The sequence below is a fragment of the Cheilinus undulatus genome, linkage group 13 (assembly GCF_018320785.1).
Source record: "Cheilinus undulatus linkage group 13, ASM1832078v1, whole genome shotgun sequence".
Classification (NCBI taxonomy): domain Eukaryota; kingdom Metazoa; phylum Chordata; class Actinopteri; order Labriformes; family Labridae; genus Cheilinus; species Cheilinus undulatus.
The window spans coordinates 22831906-22852662 of record NC_054877.1 but is presented as its reverse complement, the minus strand read 5'-3'; the positions used below and the strand labels follow the sequence as shown (position 1 = coordinate 22852662).

The following is a 20757-nucleotide window of genomic DNA, read 5'->3' as shown; positions in this document are numbered from 1 at the left end:
GAGAGCTCACTGAAAATGAAGAGTCCGCATTACAGCACTTCATGATGCTGGATGGTCTCTGAGACAAATATGACAGATGGTCTAATAAATTTGTTAAGCACTGTATATGAATAAATCAAAATATTATTAATTTGTCTTTTCAAAAGTTAGAAATTTAGAAAATGTTGTAAAACTACACACTGAAGTGGTAAAATTACAAATATCAATTTAAAACTTAATGTTTACACAGAATACATATATATCCATATGTGCTGTTTGTCAACTAAACAATGCCCAAGTTTAGATTAATTTTTGTACCTAAGTATATGGAGAAAAATATGGCATTCTTTTAATTCCCAGACAGTGACGGATTCCTTAGGAGTGCATATTAAACATACAAAGTTGTATAAGTGAGTCAAAATTAAGCTAAATGCAGAAAAACACTCATATATTCATGGGCATTTTTTTAATCGCCCTGCTGTAAATTATTTCATGTAAACAACTACAAGAATTAAATTACAAAGACTTCATTAAGAAGTAATATTAGCAGATAGTAAAAATCTAAGGATTTTTAATGGCATAAAAATGCAAAAGTTATGGAAAATTACCAGTGCCAGTACAGTATGGAACACTGTACCCTATGTGTAAAATTAATCTTAATATCAAATTCAAATGATCACATTTCCTGTTATAACTGACCTTTTTACATCAAAGAAAAACTGAAAGTGAAAAAAGTGAAAATTCCACTTTCACACAAAGTGATTGCAATGCAAAATGTGACTGTCTGCATGCTATCAAGTGACAAAAATAGCACATGATGAAGTCATGCCGGCTTGATTGTGGACTCCTAAGGTATAAGGGGCATGGCTGATTGTCAATAATGAACATGTTTAATATTTACAGTTTCAAATTGGCAGATCAGAGAGTGTGTAATCACTCTTAACTCACCTCACACCACAGAAAAATCTGGCAAGATGATCTTTTAAGTGTCAGACAATAAGGCTTTCGCTAACTTTTTGGTAGGAGGGGACGGACTCGGGCCAAAATCAGCTTGAATGTTTTATGCTTAAAGATCCAAGATTCATTTGACCACTTTAACTCCACTTTTTTACCTATTTCAAAATTCATCAGAAGTTAGAGTCAGCATTTCCAGTATAGGCTTTGTAACACCTCTTCAGAAACCAAAGGGTGACTTCACTGAGACTACATCAATGTTTTATCTTGCATTATATATATTTTAAATCAGTGGCTCTCAATTGACCTGCAGTCAGGACTCACTACTGCCCGCTTTTGACCAGTCTTGGCCCAAAGTTAAGATTTTTTTAACCATACCCAAACGTTTTAATGAAAAACGTGGTAGCATGGATTTGAAAAGGAAAAAAAAAGATGTGACAAAACAAAAACATGGAGACATTTTCTTAAAAATACAGCATATTACAGACTTTTTGCCAAATATTTTTTTCCAGGCATACATCCACAATCCACTGAAAATTGCTTTGCAATTCATTTTTGGTTCCTGACCCACCAGTCTAGACCCATGGCTTTAAATGAATAAAGTAAAATATGACTCTTGAGAGATGACCAAACAAGATCTTTCTTTAGGCTGTGTACTGAAAGTACTTTTTCAGTTATTGAATCCCTGAAAAACATGACCAGACTGAGTGTGTTTTGTTCCATTATGTTTATTCAGCTAATGCATTATTTTACAATCTTATGTACTGAAAACAGGTCATTCCATTGCTGTCACAGCTGAGAGAGAACTGGGTAAAATTAGATCAACTGCTAAAACGTACATCAAGTACTCAATGCGTCCTGTTAGAAAGAAAACACATAACACAACGATATAAAAAATAAAAGCACTTGAACACCCTGTAAACGTGACACACCGTCTTTCCTCAGCCACGGCATCCTGCATGATTTTGCCACCAATGGATGACGCACAGACAAACTTACACAGCAGGGCATTGCACAAGGCTACACCTTTTTCTCTCACTTCACAGTTGCACAAACTGAAAGTCCCTCTTTCTTTCCATCAGAAACTAAAGAACTCACATCACGTCTCTCTCCCTTAAAATAAATACCAGGCCGTCTGTGTTTGCACCACACACATACACCCTGTTAAATAAATAACAAAGAGGTCAGTCCAAATGTATGTCATGATCATGTCCATGTTGATGTGACGCTCTCTGTCTGCAGTTTGTGGTCTAATCCTCGGCCAGTGCAGCTCTGCGTCATGCTACAGTGCTTCAAACACTCCGGTCGTTAGCAGCCAGACAGCTGTCAGAGGACTCTCAGTGCACTCGACAGGCTTTATGTGAGTATTTGTCAACATGTTAGAGGCAGATTTAGCATCTCCTCTGTGCATGGATGTGTGGTTATGCGTGTGTACGTGAGTGAGATGAGACGGCCAGCAGACAGCGATGATGGGCAGTCAGCTGCTGCTTAATCCAGACTCTCCTCGGTCGTCCCTCCTCCCTTTCTCCTTTGTGAGAGAACAGAACACATAAAGAGGCTGTCACTAAGGGGAATGGACATGAAGAGAAGCAGAGAAGTATTGATTGGCTAAGGTATTATGCTGTACCTGATGGATGTGTGAGTCAGGTCTGGCTGTAGCGCAGATTTCGCAGCCTGGACGTGACGGCTTGTTGATGAAAGTGCATGAGGGACAAGCCCACTCTGTCTGCTGAGACAATGAGAGTTTGAGCTGTTAAAACTTTTACATCAAAGTCAGACAAAGTTCAGATTCGTTTTATGAATCTCTTTGAAAACTCCTTTTAGCCTCTTCAGTGAGGTAGTGTGTTAAAAGAAATTCTTTAAGATGTACATGCTGTGTTATGTTCTCCAAAAGGAGGACAAGTATGTGTCCGGCTTGATGCTGCGCCGGACACCAGAAAGGCATTGAAATTCTGGACTGTCCAGCCTAAAGCCGGACAAATGGCCACCCAAGTTGTAACTCGTAGGCTTGTTCGCGACGGCACGGTTACCGGCTTACCATCATAAAAATAAAAGTAAATGTTACGCTACAAAAAGGCAAATAATCCATAAAATAACATTATACTAAGATATTGAGTGGTTTTCGTAATTTTTAGATCTCTATTAACACAGAAATTTACATTTGAAGCTCGTTTTCTTCCCTGCATTGGCAGCCATCTTCTTTGAATGATAATATTGACCACGATTGATTTAAAATAAATCAATAAAAGGGTAAAACATGAATTTTTGCTTTTTCTTACTAGAAACAGATTCAGCTATGTTTTTGTAATTCTGTTTTCATGCTTGGATTAAAAAAGGGAAATAAAAAATCCAGGCTGATACACCACTGAAACCTTGAGTTTGGCGTTTAATGCTTTTAAAAATAACATGCCTCTCAGTTAATCATTTACCTCTTCTTCTGAGTCTACATACAATTAAAGGCATGAAAAATGTATGAACCATAAATTTATGTAACATTTCCTCATCACCAATAAACCCTAGAAAAGGAGATTTGTATGGTTTTAATGTTGGGCTATATTTCACATTATCTTGAGCGGAGGGCGCTCAGTATTGAACAAGTTTAATATCATTTATCTATTTTATTTATGTAACCTTTAACTAACCAGGAAAACCCTAATGAGAAAAGAATCTCTTCTTCAAGAGTGTCCTGGACAAAAATGGCAGCAGTACAGTTAATAAAGTTACAGGCAGACAATAAGCAGCCAAACATTCCAACTTATGAGCACACTAGAAAGTGTTAAATAATTATATTGGCTAATTTTTGTCAAAATTAAAATCAAATTTATAAAGAGGTGTTTTTTTTTTTTTTACAATTGCATTTTTTTCCCAAGCCTTGAATAAAATACATAATAAAAAACAGACCATTATCTAAAAACAAGAAAAGAAATAAATCATTTTGAACAGCTCTGAAGAAAAATGCAATTTTCAGAATATAGGCAAAAACTGTTTTTTAAGAGTATAAATTTCTAGCATAACTTGGCAGTTGACTCCTATCCTCTCTCACTGGGAAAACAGAGTATTGAGATGCCAGAGGCAAATTGTCAGCTTTGATTCAGCACACTGCATGCTTGCCTTCTTTGTGTTAGACTGGCAAAAGCTAAATTTCTTCTGAAATCAATCAGATTACTTTTTGTGTCCCTCTTTCATAACCCATCAGACTTCTGGCATACCTGTGTTTTACTGGCTTTGTTGCTGTGATCATTCAGCTGCAGATTCTCAATGTCAAGAACATCTTTGACGTCACCCGTTCTGTCGGCTCCACCACTTGGGCTCCCTAAAGTTCACAAAAAAGACAGTTTTTAAACCTTCTTTTCTCTACATTGAATTTGGTATTTGTAAGGAGTCTGGTATTCATGCTGTACTTGAATAACTGCAAGGACTAGAGTTTGGATTAAAATGGGATAGTATTAGAGAATGGAAGTTTTGTAAATGTTTTAAACAATATTATGAAAAGTTACAATATTACAAAGATTGAGAACTTTAGAAAGGTTATTGATATTAAAAAGTCAGACCTCGTTACTATAAAAAAGTTATGAATCACAGAGAAAAAAGGGTTTTGAATGCAGCAGAAGTATATGTTTTGCTGGTTTGGAAATTACAACAGTTTTAGGCTTAAAGGATAACATGAACTTGACTTAAACCCTTTAATTTACAAGCCCAAATTCAAATGAGTTGGGACTTTGTATTAAATGTAAATAAATAAACAACGTGATGCTTTGCAAAACACTGAAACCTCATTTTTAATAGAGAATAGCCATGCTGGTGTAATATTTGCAGAATGTTGACCATTTGGAAGCATATTGCTCCAAAACCTATGTATCACTTGGTATTGGTGGTTCCTGTCAGCATTGTGCGGGACCCCAATGCCATGTGTAGGTATGCCCCCTTTTTAAAGTGTTCCTGAGCCCATCATGAGCACTCTCCTTCTCTTTCATTAAAAGCCAAGCTTGATCACACATTGATAAATCCTTGCTCTGCTGTAAATACAGACCATTAATAATCCATCCAGAAGATCAAAAACGTGCATTTTCTTAAATTAACTTATAGAAAGTAAAAATGGATGTATTGGACTACACTATCCATACTACAATATGGACAAAGGTATATGGCCACACTTGTTAATTATTGAACTCGGGTGTGTCGATCAGACTCATTGCTACAGATGTATAAAATCAAGCCCCTAGCCATGCAGTCTCCATTTGCAAACATTAGTGATACAAAATGGATTGTTCTGTAGTGTTCAGTGACTTAAAACGTGGTGCTGTGATGGATGCAATAAAACAGTTTGTGAAATTTCATCCATGCTGGATATCCCACAGTCAACTGTGAGTGATGTTATTAGAAAGTTGAAGCGTTTAGGAGCAACAGCAGCTTAGCCATGAAGCAGGAGTCCCATGAATGTGTTTCCATGGCCTCACAGCTGTATGCAAGCCTCACATCACCAAATTCAATGCTAAGGGTCAGATGGAGTGGTTTAAAGAACACAGACACTGGACTGTGGAGCAGAGAAAACATGTTCTGTGGCATGATGAATCACACTTCTCTGTTTGTTAGTCAGATGGGTGAGTCTGGGTTTGGTGGATGCTGGGAGAACGTTCCCTGCCTGGCTGCATTATGTCAACTATGAAATTTGGTGGAGGAGGGAAAATGATATGGGGCTGTTTTTCAGAGTCTGGGCTAGGCCCCTTACCTCCAGTGAAGGACAATCTTAATGCTTCATCGTACCGACACATTTCGGACACTGCTATGCTTCCAACTTTGTGGCAACAGTTTGGGGAAGGCTCTTTTCTATTCCAACATGACTGTGCCCCAGTGCACAAAGCAAGGACTATAAAGACATGGTTCGATGAGGTTGGTGTGGAAGAACTTGACTGGCCCTCACAAAGCCTCGCATTCAACCCCACTGAGCACCTTTGGGATGAATTAGTTGGAGATTGTGAGCCAGGTCTTCATGTCCAACACTGGTGCCTGATCTCATAAATGCTCTACAGAAGCAATGGGCACATTGCTGTGGAAAGTCTTCCAAGAAGAGTGGAGGCTGTTACAGCAGCAAAAGGGTGACCAACTCCATACTGAAGTACATGTGTTTGAAAACTCACTGTAAGGTGCTCAATCCTGTGTTTTTTTTTTTTTTTAGCATTTGACAACTTTTCTAATCTTTGTTGCTGCTGTCCAGACTTTTTTGAAACATGTTGTCAGCATCAAATTCAAATTGAGTGTATACATTTCCAAAAACAGAGACATGGTGTCAGTTTAAAAATGTAATATGTTGTTTTTGTTCTATTTCCAGTGTGTTATGGGGTTTCATTGCTTTGCAAATCATCACATTGTTTGTAAGAGATTTAGCAAATAAATATTTTGAAACTGGAATTTAAAACTAAGCGGCGAATCTTTTGCATTCATTTATGCAAAAGACTGAAGTCTCCGAAGCTCACATACATCACCAGGTATCTAGTATCTTAATTCCCACACTTTTCATCTGCACTTTTTCACAGAATAGTTACATTTGTAAAGCTCACCCTGTTTGTTATGGATGAGCCTTGAAGGCAGAGTATTGTAGCCCCTCCAGTCTTGGGAGGTGGGGCCGTTGCCTGGTGGGAGGGGTGGAGCAAGGAAGGCGCTCTCCAGGTCCTGCTGGAACAGCTGGCGGGTAATGCGGGCCTGTCGGGCAGATATCAGGTAGAGGTATGCCGTATCGCCGTCCTTCTGCACCCCATAGGAGGCCAGCGACCTCGGCTCAGTGCACAAACACTGACCGATGACCCAGCGCTGCACGCGAGGATGGAAACCGTACTCGAGGAACACCTGAAGAATGAGGGTGGAGTGAGTCAGCTAGAGCAGATACTGGATCTACTTACAGTAGCTATAAAAACATTCACTCCCTTGGATGTTTCACCCTTTTATTGATTTCATAAATTAGTCATGATCAATATAATTTGGCTTTTTGACAAAAAATAAAAACAAACTCTTTAATGTCAAAGAGAAAACAGATTTCTACAAATTAATTTTCTTAAGTAATAGTAGTACAGAGACTCCTGTGTCTGGAAGGTCCAGTCACTGGTTAATCAGTGTTCCTGGCTACCATTACACCATGAAGACAAAATAACACTCCAAGCAGCTCAGAGAAAATGTTAATGAAGAGTATAAGTCAGGGGAGGGATACCAAAAAATTCCAAGGCACTGAACATCCCCTGGAGTTCAGTTAAATCCATCATTAAGAAATGGAAGGAATAAAGCACGTGTAAATCTGCCTAGATCAGTCCGTGACTGAGTGACTGTGCAAGAAAGAAACCAGTGAGAGAGGCCACTAACACACCTATGTGTTACTACTCTGAAGGAGTTACAAGCTTCAGTAGCTGAGATGGGAGAGACTCTGGATACAACAACTGTTGGCCGTGTTCTCCATCAGTCATAGTTTATGGTAGGGTGGCAAAGAGACAGCCACTGAAAACTCATGAAATCTCAACTAGAGTTCATCAAAAGGCATGTGAGAGACTCCATGATCAAGTTGAAGAAAGTTCTTTGGCCTGAAGAGAACAGAATGGTGTTTTTTGGCCATCAGACAAGACACAATGTTGGCGGACACCAAACACTGCACATCACTACAAACACACCATCCCCACTGAAGCACGGTGGTGGCAGCATCATGCTGTTGGGGTGCTTCTCCACAGCTGGCCCAGGAGGCTCGTCAAGGTAGAGGGTAAAATGAATTTGGCAAAATATGACAAAATCCTGGGGAACAATCTTATTCAGTCTGCACGAGAACTATAGATCCCTGTGCAACCTGCAGAGCTTGAGCAGATTTGCAAAGAGGAGTGGAGTAAAAACCGCAGTGTCCAGATGTGCAAGCCTGATTGAGACCTATCCATACAGACTCAGTTCTGTGATTGCAGCCACAGGTGCATCTACTAAATACTGACTTAAAAGGGGTGAATATTTATGCAGTCACTTATTTTACATCACATGTTTTTATTTAATTGACATCACTTTGTAGATATCTGTTTTCACTTTGACATTAAAGGGTTTTTTTTTTGTACATTTTTGTAAAAAAAAAGCCAAATCATATTGGCCATGATTGATTTATAAAATAAATAAAAGGGTAAAACATCCAAGGGGGTGAATACTTTTATAGTTACCGTAATTATTGCTTCACTGATGATTCTCTCACCTGTTGCTTGAGTGCAGCCACATTCATGTAAGGAAAGACTTTGACTGTGACACAACAGGATGACGAAACATCCTCCACGACTACAGATAAACTGTAAAAAAACATATGGCAGCATGAGAAGCAGAGAAACAAATAAATTACAAGAAATACCAGTCACAGAAACTTTGAGTGAATCCTAAACACTTTTCATTCCCCACCTGATCTCTCCGTCTGTGTAGTTCTTCTCTGTCAGTTGAATCGTCAGCGCTGCTTTCTGCTGGGCCATCGCAGCGGCGTGCTGTGAGGCTGCCTGAGTGTCCCCTGCTTCGATCGCCCTGGCGAGCTCCAGGCACAGCTCCTCTAAAAAAAAAACAAAAGAGACAAGTAGTCAAAGATGACATTTTTAGAGCACGTCCTGAGCAGGGAGAGAAGAAACATGACAGTAAACAGAGATACACACCAGTGAGCGGCAGTGAGGCTGAGCTCCACTGCTCGGTAGAAGCTGCTGTTGTGCTGCTATGTCTGCCGTCTGATTCACATGTATTGATATTTGCAACTGTCAGTGGAAAAACAAGAGAACTTTGTTACAAAAGAGCTCAAAATGTGTCAACAAACACAAACAACTACTAATATCAGTTTGGCTGATAAAGGTATAGAGTTCCTAAACACAAATTGGCAGAGTCCTTCAATAACAGAAGGTTTTCAGCCCACAGGCACTCTAATACTCCTTAAGTATCTAAATGTAATCACACACTTTTTGTGTAGCAACTTTAGCTGACAAGACTTCACAAATAGCTTCTTAATAACTCTTTTCAGCTTAAAGTTCAGCCCTAATATCATGTTCAACTTTGAAAAGTGGCCTCGACAGTGTGACACTAAATTCTTCAACAGACAGTGATTAATATCCCAAAAAGGAGCTCACTCAGCTCTCCAAAGTCTTTCTTGCAGGCAAAAGTTACCTTCTGAAAAATTTTCAAAACTTTACTCCCTCCACATGTAATGCTATATTACGAGAGTACTAAAAAACCACAGTCAGTAGAGAGAAGAAGTCATAAAGCAGAGTGGCTGAGAAGCAGCTTACACACCAGGATGCTTGTTATTATGACTATTTTCTAAGATTACATGTGGGGCTTTTTGCCATTTAGACAGCTGCAGGAAAAATGGAGAGCTTTTTTATCATTTATTTTGGTTGTTGTATACAACTGGTGTCACAGTTTAACTGGTGTTGGATTAACTGGAGACACTGTTTAACATTCTATTTTGCTGCTTGCCACTTGACTTATAGAAGATTTAAGTGTCTTTAGAGTCATTGATGCTACTTTAGAAGACTTTGCTGGACCAGGTATGTTTAAAGAGATTAATATTAAACAAGAAAATGTAAGTGACTTTGCAGATGCCTGATTAAATTAAAATAAATGGCAGGTTCATGAATCCCCACAAAACACTTTCTGAGTAATGTTATTTTATCTAAAAGCCAAGCATTTGCATTGAAATTCCCTGTTTATGAAATTAAAATACTATAAATAAAAGGTAAATATTTGACTGACAGGTGGATTTCTAGAAAAGAAAACCCATAACAATTAAGTAATTCCAGAAAAAACAGTTTCAGTCTTAACTGTTTTGGAGTTTCTTTAATATCTGTCGGGATTTACGGATTAAATTGATATATATTCTCCTAACAATCTTTTTGGGGAGGATGGGAAGTTCTAGACCATCCAGGGTTGCACGGCACTCAGTCAACAAGACTGGTTGAAAATGAGTCTTCATGTATTTCTGGGCCCACTGCAACCGTTTCTACTTGTGAGCAATGGATTGGGCGGCCGAACAGTAGGTTTATACACGACTGCAAGCCTCTGGAGGATCCTACACCTTGAGGTTGGTGGGACTCCAGACGCACCAGCAGCTTCAAATACCTGTTTGCTGCTTTGTAATGGCATTTTAGCATCTGCTCTCTTAATCCGATGAATGTGTCTGGTAGAAACCTTCCTCATTATGCCTTTATCTGCATGAACCCGTCTGTGCTCTGAATCAGCCACAAATTTCTTCACAATGCGTTGATCACAATTAATTTTTCAGGAAATATCGAATGTTTTAATTCCTTGTCCAAGGCATTACACTATTTGACACTTTTCAGCAGAAGAGAGATCTTTTTCTTTTCCATATTGCTTGCAACCTGTGGCCTGCTTAATAATGTGGAAAAGTGCATTTTGAGGTTTTTATTTAAAAAAAAATTAAGGTTATCATCATAAAGTTTGTTCAAAAACATTTGAATTATGCTCTAATGGCTGATGACTTGAAAAATACTCTGACTGTCATTTGCATAAATATTTAGGAAAATAAGACAAAAATGTCATTTGCTTAATAATGTGGAAAACGGTGTAGATCAGATGTTCTCAACAAGCCCTCATCGGATGATGACCAGCTGATTCTATTTAAGCACGCTATTGTCTAACTGCACTCATGCTACCATAAGGAAACTGCTCTAGCCTGCCTACTCTTTGCTGCCCCCTCTGCAAGCTCTTTTTTGCAACCCTCCTCCACCCCAGCTCCTCCTTTATGCTATATATGACTTTATCAGTGACATTCTGTTGTTGCTGATGCCTGCTCTGCTCTGGGTTTATTGCTGCTTCTCCCCCTGCCCCTGGTTATCCTTCTAGCTACAGCAAGAGCAGGAATGTGTGTTGTTCCTGTTTCGTGCTTTCCACATAGGCTTGAGGAAGAGCAGGGTGACACCAGAACAGCAACACCACCAAATATAAATAACAGCAACTAGAAAAGCACTCGGAGAGCGCAGACCTCCACCATTAGCCCTATCTCCCAATAGTGAAGAATCCTTTGAAAAATTCCTGGATCCAGACGGTGATCTGAATCACTCCCAAAATCTAATCAGTTCTTCCTTGTGCCATTTCGGACATTTCCTAAAAAATTTCATCAAAATCCGTCTTTAACTTTTTGAGTTATGTTGCTAACAAACTAGCTAACTAACAAACGAAAAAACCCTCCCAATCACATAACCTCCTTGGCAGAGGTAATAAGAGCAAATTAATACCTGCTAATAAAGACAAACATTTATAACTGCAATTCATGTGTGTTTCTTGACAAAATGGTCCTGACTTAATTACTGAGTCAGCATCATTGTAAGTGGCTATTATTTGTCCCTTTCTTTTATTGTTCACAGACAAAGCAGGCAGGGATGAATGATAAATAAAACAGTTATTAAACTTACCTCTGTGTGCCTCTCTTAGTGATGACATCACCACTGTGGCCCACTCCTCGGCTTCCCGGTCGCAGCGGAAGTTGAAGCGGATGCAGTCATGGGGCGGAGCAGCAAGACGCATCTCATGGCAGCGTGAGGACTTGACCTCATACTGCACCAAGCGCAGGTCAAACTCTGCAATGAACTGAAAGTAGAGTAAAACAAAAAAACATTTAGTTAATTGATACAGCTTGAGAAAAAGTTGCCACACTTCATTCTGTAAGAATGCAGTACAGTTTGACTTCTAGCCCTCTGGTTACCTACTTAGAGTTCTGGGGATTTGGCTTACAGTTATTTTCACACTGATTAAAGCTTGAACTGTTTATAACCTCTACAATGACTCATAGACAGACTGTTATGTGCAAAATCCAGGTAATATTAGATAACCAACAAAACTGGTAAATTAGTAATATTTAGGGGCATTACTACTTGAATTATGGCCTAATTAGTAAACACACAATGGCTGTAAAACAATGTCCCAAAGCTTTTCTCTCTGCTTTATATGAAGTTCTGGATATGTTTCATGTAGGGAGAATAAAGAACAAAACATGGATAATTATACAACTTCCTTGCAAAATGATTATAGAATAAAAAAAAGGAAATAATTCCCTCTAACCGAGTAGAGAGAAAGTAAAATTGTCACAGAGATGAAGAATAAAAGAGCGAGTTTTGCAGAGCAGATTTTAAACATAATCTGCAGTCTAACATTCACTGTGGCGATGGAGAGAATCATTAGGGTGCTTTAGTCAGTTGTGGAGGGATTTGACTCCTACTGCAGTGTGTGTGCGTGCAAATACACTCTGCTAAAATTGTGTGCGAGGAGTCTGCCAGCCCAGACAGCAGAGCTAAAAGAAGCCGGGATCAAAGGGAAACCGTGCAAATCAAGAAGCCGCTCCATCATCAGGGGAGAATCTGTCTGACTGAGATTCTACAGAGATGAAAAGGCGATTCGGAGCGTGTCGGGTTTTTCGGGAGACTGCACAGAGTGAACTCGACAAACAAAGGAAAAATTTTGGAGAGAAGTTAGGACGGGGTGAAAAAGGCAAAGTGCAATGAAGGGTCAACTTCTGCAGTGTTGGAGTGTGCGCGTCTGCAGTGACGGCCCATGATGGCTAAGGGAAGAGAGGACAGATGTTGTCCTTGTTATGAAATGTGTCCCACAGTCTCTGAGTACCATCATTACCTCAATACCTAATCAGCCCACAGACTGATTAGTCACAGACTCATCACTAGATGAATGGTTTTATGCATAAAATGCCAGAAAATAGTAAAAGATCTACACTATGATGAACAAAGTCTAGAAACGTCTATTCAGAACAGGACTGTCATTTCAAACTTTTGTTCGTGTTGGTTCAAATCAGATGATACCAATACCTGTTCTTATACCACAGCAACAAAATATTGATTGTGGGCAGCCAATATTGGATAACTTCTGGCTGTTAATTACCAAAAACATGGAGGCAAACTCGACACTACACACTGTCTAAATTGCACAAATACATTGATCATTCTGGGGGTTTGCAGTGTTGCCAAGGTATTACTGATGGGAATATAATTGCACCAATTGTAAAACAGGACTGATGCCCAGACAGATTTTTAAAATAACAACTTGGCTGAAGGCCAATACCAGTGTTTTTAGATTACTTATTTTGGTGTAACCCTCCCACAGTGCCAACGTTTCTCATGTTTAACCAGGAAACAGATCAGTTTGTTCAACAGGTCACATCATCTGCCCAATAGTTAATCTGTGCTCAGAATCAGCAGCTAGATGTGCTAAATGTTGGCATTAAATTGTTAAGACACAACAGATAAACACCATCAACTTATATCCATTCACATCCCCATTACTAGCCGATGGCTGATATCTGCCAAAGGGTGGATATCAGCTAAACCAGTGGTACCCAACCTTTTTCCTCAGAGCACCCTCTACTTGTATCGTAAAAAATGATAACCCCCCCTTAAGGATCAACCCCCAAACAACCTGACACATTTATGTCAGAGATCATTGTCAAGTTGAATTGTTTTAGTGATAAAATACCAGTAAAACAGGCCTGTACTACCAAAAGATCTTTCTATGAACCAAGCAGAGTGTTAAAAATGAACACAAAAAGTAAGGATGTGTGTTTTGTAGATTATTACTTTGTTGCAAAAACAATTCTTCACATGAAATCTTGTACCATTGGAAAGACTCTTTATTTCACTACCACATTTGTAAGGCAAATACATTTGTGTGGTGAGCAGCAGAGCTGAGTATTTTGACTAGACCCATGAAAAACTTGCCATTCTCTGCCAATGTAAAACAGTTTAGAATCTACCAAAGAAATTATATACCAAACACATTTTTTTGTACTTTTATGCTAAGTTTCATATTCAAACCTAATTTTGACCACTTCAGTCCCCCCCCCCGGAAGCTGTGGCATTCCCCCTAGGGGGTCCAGACTCCAGGCTGGAAGCCAATGGGCTAAACTACTACTACTACTTTCACTAAAGTAACAGAGGTTGCATCATTTTAAAACATGTAGTATTCTTTAGTATTGATGAAGCATCAAAAATGTTGACAACCTCAATTGCATTGGTTCTTAACGATGACAAAAATGATAATTTCAGTGAAATAAAGTTTGAATTAAATGTGAAAAAGCTGCAATCCCTTACACTAAAGAGGCTTTAATGAGTGAGCGTTTTCAATTTCTGCTTAAAATAAATAAAAAAAACCCTTTACATTAAGATGGATGATCAAAATATTTGCAGATTAAATTCTGGAAGCTGATCTGTTTTACTTCTCAAGTGTGTGAGGCAATTCTGCCCTCTGAAGACTTGCTCAGAAAGAGAAAATAACTAAGAAACCAAAATACCAGCTGCAAATGGATCAGAGCAATAGGAGGAAAATACGCCTTGTGGAATAACATTGATCAACATTGCCATAAATAAAACTGATATATTCGGAAAAAGAAATAGAACTTATCAGCTAGAACTCTATCTGAATGCTGTCTTCATGTGTACTACAACAACTGTGTTTTCAACATGAATCTAAATTAATACAAAAAGGGTTTTTTTAGGCTGCGAGGGAGCCAGAGGCCCTCAGGCACCCTCACTAAAGCCAAGGATTAAGGTAGACGCCTTTATATAATCAGGGCATTTAAGGTAAAAACATGGGCACTCAGGAAAACATGCCAACCAATTTTGTTTACATGGACAACACATAAATATAAATGACTGAAAAAAAACATTAATATGTAAAATAATGACATACAATAACAATGATAAACAAAAATATTTACATTCATGGAAAAATTATCACAAAAAACACAGAAACATTTGGACAAAATGAGGCACAATAGTTGCTTAATCATGGTTATCTTGTTTTCAAGATTGTAGGAAGCCAAAATTGTGACTGAAATTGGAACCTGATTAAATTCCCAGTACTACCTTACATCACCAGGAGTTTGCCATTCAGTTTTCATCATCTTACTGATGTGTTTTTTACCATTAAACTTGCATGAATTAACCTGAGGGTAGCTGATATCTATCTAAAGGTTTATCTGATGGTACTAAAGCTGAGTGAAACATCAAAATCAGGCTGCCAACCAACAGCTCAAATAAAGGCACACTGACCCTCTTTTATCAATATGGTGTAAAAATCAGACAGTGTAGATCTGGATGTCGAAATCAACTTTCAACAAAGTCCACATGGGATTTATGAAATTAGTATTTCTGGACAATCAAAGCATGGAAATAGTGTTGATAACAGTCATCGTTTAAGTAACGATGTGCATATATTCAACCTGCCTTGCTCCAAGAGTGTACAACATTGAATAGGGTTGAGTATTGTTGTTTTTTAAATATTGTTTTTCGTTTATTGATATTTTTCATACGGTGTCGTTGCTGGTGTTTTACATGGGATAAGAGAAGGAAACTTAACACGTGAATCACACATGTTTCTTGCCTTTCATCTGTGGTGGCAGGTTATAGAAATTAGCTAAGTATCAATAGATGTGTTGCAATTCAGACAAATAGGTATCAGCTGGTAACGTTATCATGTCAGTACCGGATTTTGATACTCATCCCTAACACTGAAGTATGTAATATGGCAAAAATAACTCTCCCCTTGTTATGGTGTCAGTCTCTTGGTAAGAGATGTGAGAGAAAATAAATCCTGTTGTCAGCCTGAAAAGTGGGATTAAAAAGAAAAAAAACAAACAAAAAAAACAACGTCTGGAAGGGAATCACTGCTGCATGACCACAACAGCACTAATGCAGACAACTGAACTCTGATTATGAACATCAACATTGACATTTTTTTTTTACCTTTACATTGTTTTTAAAATTGTTAATGCTCATATTGCTATAATGCTAAAAATGGTCATGGTTAAAACTGCTCAACAAATGGCTGAAAAGTGCAGCACACACTAAACATGTGATGTGTTTGAGAAAACAATGTAGAATTTTTCTTCTCTGACTCCGGAGGAGATTTTTTCAACTAAAAGAAAGTAACCTTGATTATTTTTATGAGAGTATAAGGTTTTAACTTGTTAGAATAAAGTCTACTTGGGAATTACTTTGTGCAATGTGAAATGATTTGGAAATTACACAGGCCAAGAGATCTGACGATAGACCGATAATGTCGTATGCAGCATAAATTCTTAACATTCAACTGCTGGCATGCTTTGACTCCAAATTCAATAAAGTGTGCCAGGGTTATGTAATTTGACTTTTCCATACAGTATAATTACAACTACTGAGTAGCAACCTGATGCCAAAGCCCCAAAACACATTTTCCCAATCCACTTACAATATAAAAATAGATGTCAGCTAATCGGTTCAAAGTTTTTATCACTGTGCTATAAAAAAACAAAACAAAAAACAACCACTCAAATAGCTGTTAGATCAATCATGACTACCTAAAGGTGTAAAAACACAACAGAACACAGAGCTTTTGTTTGCCCTTTGCGTAATCTATCAGAGCCACTAAGGTCCTGAGGTGGGCTTGGGGCCTACAGAGCAATCTCTCTCTCCAGGAAGGAGATTCATTATTTAAGAGAAACATACAGGTGCCATCTCATCTCATATTCATATCCTCCATCCCACACTCATCAGGCTCAGGTATAATGAGCAGGCTCTGACTCACCCCTCCTCATTCACAGCAGGATTTTTCCAGAGCTGAGCACTCAGGTTATCACAGAGTAAAGCAGTTTATCTTGCTCTGGTGAACAAAGGCTAAAAGAGTATACTCAACATTTAACAAATACAATTTAACTCTTAATGTTGCTTCAGAAATAAAGTGTAGATTTATGGGAGCAAAGAGTCAGCTGAGCAGTTAGATCCTCTATATTCATTTGCTGGTGATAAATGGATGTAAATGAAAGTGTTACTTCCTGTTTACACCCACATACGTTCCATTTTGTGTACAATTTGTATTCGTTATTCACTGTTACACTTGTAACCACTCTTTACATCTCATAGAAAGGCTTTGTCAGTCCTGAATGCTACCAAAAAGCTGCAGCTTTATGAAATGCATGTCATTCAATGCTTAAAGGGATATTTCGGATTTTTGAAGTTGGGTTGTATGAGGTACTTCCCTGTAGTAGTGGCATTAACCTGCAGTGATTTCTGTGAAAGTTGCTCCCGTGGTTATTACGAGCTCAGAGAGATCCGCGGCATAATGGCTGTAGATGGGAACGTTTATCCGCATAGTTTAACAAGTTATGAACAAAAATGGGCCATGAAAATAAGTTGGCTTGCCTGTACACTGTGTCAAAAGTGTACAAAGCACTTAATTTGCGCCCCCCCCCCCCCCCAAAAAAAACAAAAAACCTCTGTGTCAGGCACTAATTTACAACGCTGCTTTTGGCTTTTTGTCACCTTCTGCCACGCACTTATACCCTCTGATCAGCAGGCTTCTGCAGGGATAATAACACCACACCAAGCTAAAGCAAAGGTTACATATGCGATTTTGATTTGAGTGATGATTATATGCCGTTTACTGTGGGTATGTAAAAGTGGGTACTAAAAGAAGCAGCACAAAAACAGGTGGAGGCCAGCCTGCATCTGCTCCAGACTGAGATGAAAGATGTAAGACCTCAGTTTCAGGTACTATTATTATCAATGTAGGATTATTATGCGTGTCAGACAGTGACATGCTGATTTTCAGCAGAGATAAACTGCTCTCCTCTTGACTGTTCATGAGACTTCAAGAAATTTAAGAAAACTTTAATCCGATGTTTGCTGTGAGAAGATTTTTGGGCAACTTCGTCTTATAAGCAATAATGTCACACCATTTTTCAGGCTTGTACAGAACAAGTGAGAGCTAAATCAGAGTCACTAACAGTGGCATGGACAACAAAGTCATTTTCAGATGTAGAGCCAGTCGGTATTATACCCCTTATGACTGATTTTGCCAACTGAGGAGGAGAAAAACATTCTGATTGAACTTATACAAATTACTACTCATTTGTGATACGATATCTCCTCTGCTCTTCATTTTCCTTTTTCAGAAACTGGCCCTCATGCCAAACTAACTGAAAACCCCTGGTGTACAGTTTTGAAACAGATGGTGGTATGTTTAAAGGCACTGAATAACAAGCTTGTCATGCCACAAATGACAACCATAACGTTGAAAACTTTTAGTTTCTTTGATAGCTGACAGCTCAGAGTCTTACAGCAAAAAACTGTGCCCAGTTAGAGCGTTCCACTCAAGATTGACAACAAACCTCAATGTGAAGTGAATACAGAAAGCATGGAGTAGAAAGTGAAACTTAAAACCCCTCTAACATAAAGTGTTGCTAACAGGCTTTTCAGAAAGTGGAGGTTTCCTGTTAAATGCTTACATGGGAGCTTTAACCGGATGAGAAAGGTTAAGAGGAGACTGTCACTTTTCCTGATATCTGTTTGTAAATACATTAATCAAGGTGAGTATTTATATGTGTTGTAGATTTTGTTTTTATTGTCGCATGCCTTCATTAATCTGTAGTAATTCTGTTTCAGTGATGCTGCTCGCGCTGAGTCTGAAAGCTTCCATTAAAATGGCGTGTATGTTTACAGGCCTACGCGGGAGATAAAATGCAACATTTCACAAACTGGTTCATGACATCCACGTTTAGAGAGGTTAACGACACCACACGTTAAGAACAACCAGGTGTATATATGACATCTCACCACACTGCGGTTTCCGCTCGTGTCTCTCAGCGCTAGTCGGAACTCTCCGGCCCGGCTCGGGTCCATGCTGAGCTGCAGCCGCAGAGCCTCGCTTCCAGCTCCGGGGAGGCACAAGGGCCGGATCCCGGAATGGCACACCGAGACCCGGACTGACATTAATACGGTGCTGCAGCAAGCCGTGAGCGCGGGACCACCGCATGCAGTCTGCTGGGATGAGGCAGAGACCGGGGCTGGAGCAGCCCAGCCTCCCGAGCTCAGAGCCATGTCGCGGGGACTCAGAGGCGGAGTAAGGTGTCTGAAGCCCCGCGGCAGGTGTGACCGCTGCCCGCTGCTTGTGTTCGCTTTATAAGGTCCACCCGTGGCCGAAAGGACCGTGTTTCTTCACGGTGAGGCTGTGGGTGTCTCCACGCCTTGAAAATTCTTCCATATCGACCCGAGCCGAGTGGACACAGAGCGAAAGAAAAACAAAACAGGAAGTGCTGCGGTACGTCTTATATTTATGTCCGTAGAGAAACTCGGAGGTCGAATATTATACTATACCCCTATACCCCACAGACCAATACTTTAAGATAAAAAAAAAAGAAAAGAAAACAACAACAACAACAAAAAAAACATTATTATTATCATTATTTCAATACCACAAAGAAGCTAATATCAGTTATCAAAGCCAAAAAGTATAATCAAGTTTAATAAATTTATAAAATGTACAAACGTTAAACACAAACAAAACAAACAGAAAGACGTAACACATCCAATAGCAAATTTAAATGTGAAACACGTATTCTTCTTTTATGAGAGCAATCCTGAAGCACTTGTAATGTTAAGATTTACCTATATTTTATTTATCCTTTGTTTTAGCAGAGATACCCACTGAGACCAAGGTCTCTTTTCCAGGGCTGCCCTGTAGCAAAAAAATAAAAGACATAATAAGAAAAACATGTATAACATTGTTAAGGTAATTACAATAGTATCATTGTAAACCGATACCCTGGTTAATAAATCATATTTTAAAGCAGTTGCAATCAACTTCCTTGTATGATTCAGACACAGCCTCTTTAAAATGCCACATGATACCAGAGGGGGCAGTTTGACAGTCGATTGGAAATTATTCCACATAATGGCTGCATCCATATTAAAGCAGTCCTACCCCAGTCAGTTCTAAACCTTGGCTTTTTTTTTTAAGTGATCCAGCTCTGAGATCTGGTTGTACAGGTTGAGATGTTTATGGACAGGAGAGAAGCCATTTAAGATGGAGTTTACCAATGAGTGCTCTGTAAATAAACAGAATACTGTGCTGCTTTCTATGCTGACTTAACTAGAGCCGGCCTACATTAAATGTGAGATGTGACCTAAAAGACAGATCCATATACCCAATACTCAAATTATTGAACACATTCAGTTTTTACATTACATAATGTATACAAGGTGGCATCAAGATGGTCAGTGCTCTGCTTTGAGAAAATCATACTGTATATACATTGTCTTGTTGGGGTTAGTATTAGTTTAGGATCAGTTAGAGCTTGCTGGAATGTACGGAAGAGTATTGGGGCCACTGAAAAAAAAAAATTTTGAGACGAAATTTTTTTTTTCACTTGTGAGAAAAAAGTCAGAATTCTGAGATTAAAGTCAGAATTCTGAGAAAAAAGTCAGAATTCTGAGAAAAAAGTCAGAATTCTGACTTTAATCTCAGAATTCTGACTTTATTCTTCAAATGAAAAAAAAGTTTCAAATTTTTTTTCAGACTTCTGAGATTAAACTCAGAATTCTGACTTTTTTCTCAGAATTCTGACTTTAATCTCAGAATTCTGACTTTTTCTCAGAATTCTGACTTTAATCTCAGAATTCTGAGTTTAAACTCAGAATTCTGACTTTAATCTCAGAATTCTGACTTTTTTCTCACGAGTGAAAAAAAAATTCGTCTCAATTTTTTTTTTCAGTGGCCCTAATACTCTTCCGTAGGAATGCATTGGAATCAGACTGTAACCGAGATACAGCTTGACTTTGTGAGGGTGCTGAGGAATATATTGTTGCATCATCTGCTTAAAGATTAACTTTACAGTTCTTTAATTTTTCTGCAATGTTATTACAGAACTATCAAATAAACAAATAATAAATAGATAAATAAAATAAGTCCAGTTGAAACAGGAAGAAAAGATAGTAATTTTGTTGGACATTAAATGGATTGTTGTGCCCTTTCCATAGCATTCAACAACCTGCCTTACACATACAA

General features: G+C 38.7%; 1 protein-coding gene across 2 annotated transcripts; it reads right to left on the bottom strand.

The window, feature by feature from the left end:
• Positions 1-1645: 1645 nt before the first annotated feature.
• On the bottom strand, positions 1646-19005 carry LOC121520528 (ranBP-type and C3HC4-type zinc finger-containing protein 1-like). Of its 2 annotated transcripts, none has more exons than XM_041804019.1 (9): positions 18528-19005; positions 11346-11520; positions 8580-8675; positions 8338-8479; positions 8141-8231; positions 6492-6777; positions 4143-4246; positions 2561-2662; positions 1646-2461 (listed from the first exon to the last, which is right to left on the bottom strand). In XM_041804019.1, the coding sequence occupies exons 1-9, from the start codon at positions 18789-18791 to the stop codon at positions 2411-2413; spliced, it is 1311 nt and encodes a 436-aa protein (XP_041659953.1). In that variant the 5' UTR covers positions 18792-19005; the 3' UTR covers positions 1646-2410. The 2 variants fall into 2 exon arrangements, with proteins under 2 accessions (XP_041659953.1, XP_041659954.1); XM_041804020.1 differs by having other exon boundaries at positions 2561-2659.
• Between the last annotated feature and the right edge of the window lie 1752 nt (positions 19006-20757).

Coding starts and splice junctions, on each gene's coding strand:
- LOC121520528 (XM_041804019.1), bottom strand. CDS start 18,791: ATGGCTCTGAGCTCGGGAGGCTGGGCTGCTCCAGCCCCGGTCTCTGCC. Junction 4,247..6,491: donor GCTCATCCATAACAAACAGG/GTGAGCTTTACA, acceptor TGTGAACTTTAG/GGAGCCCAAGTGGTGGAGCC. Junction 2,462..2,560: donor CTGACTCACACATCCATCAG/GTACAGCATAAT, acceptor TCTCTCACAAAG/GAGAAAGGGAGGAGGGACGA.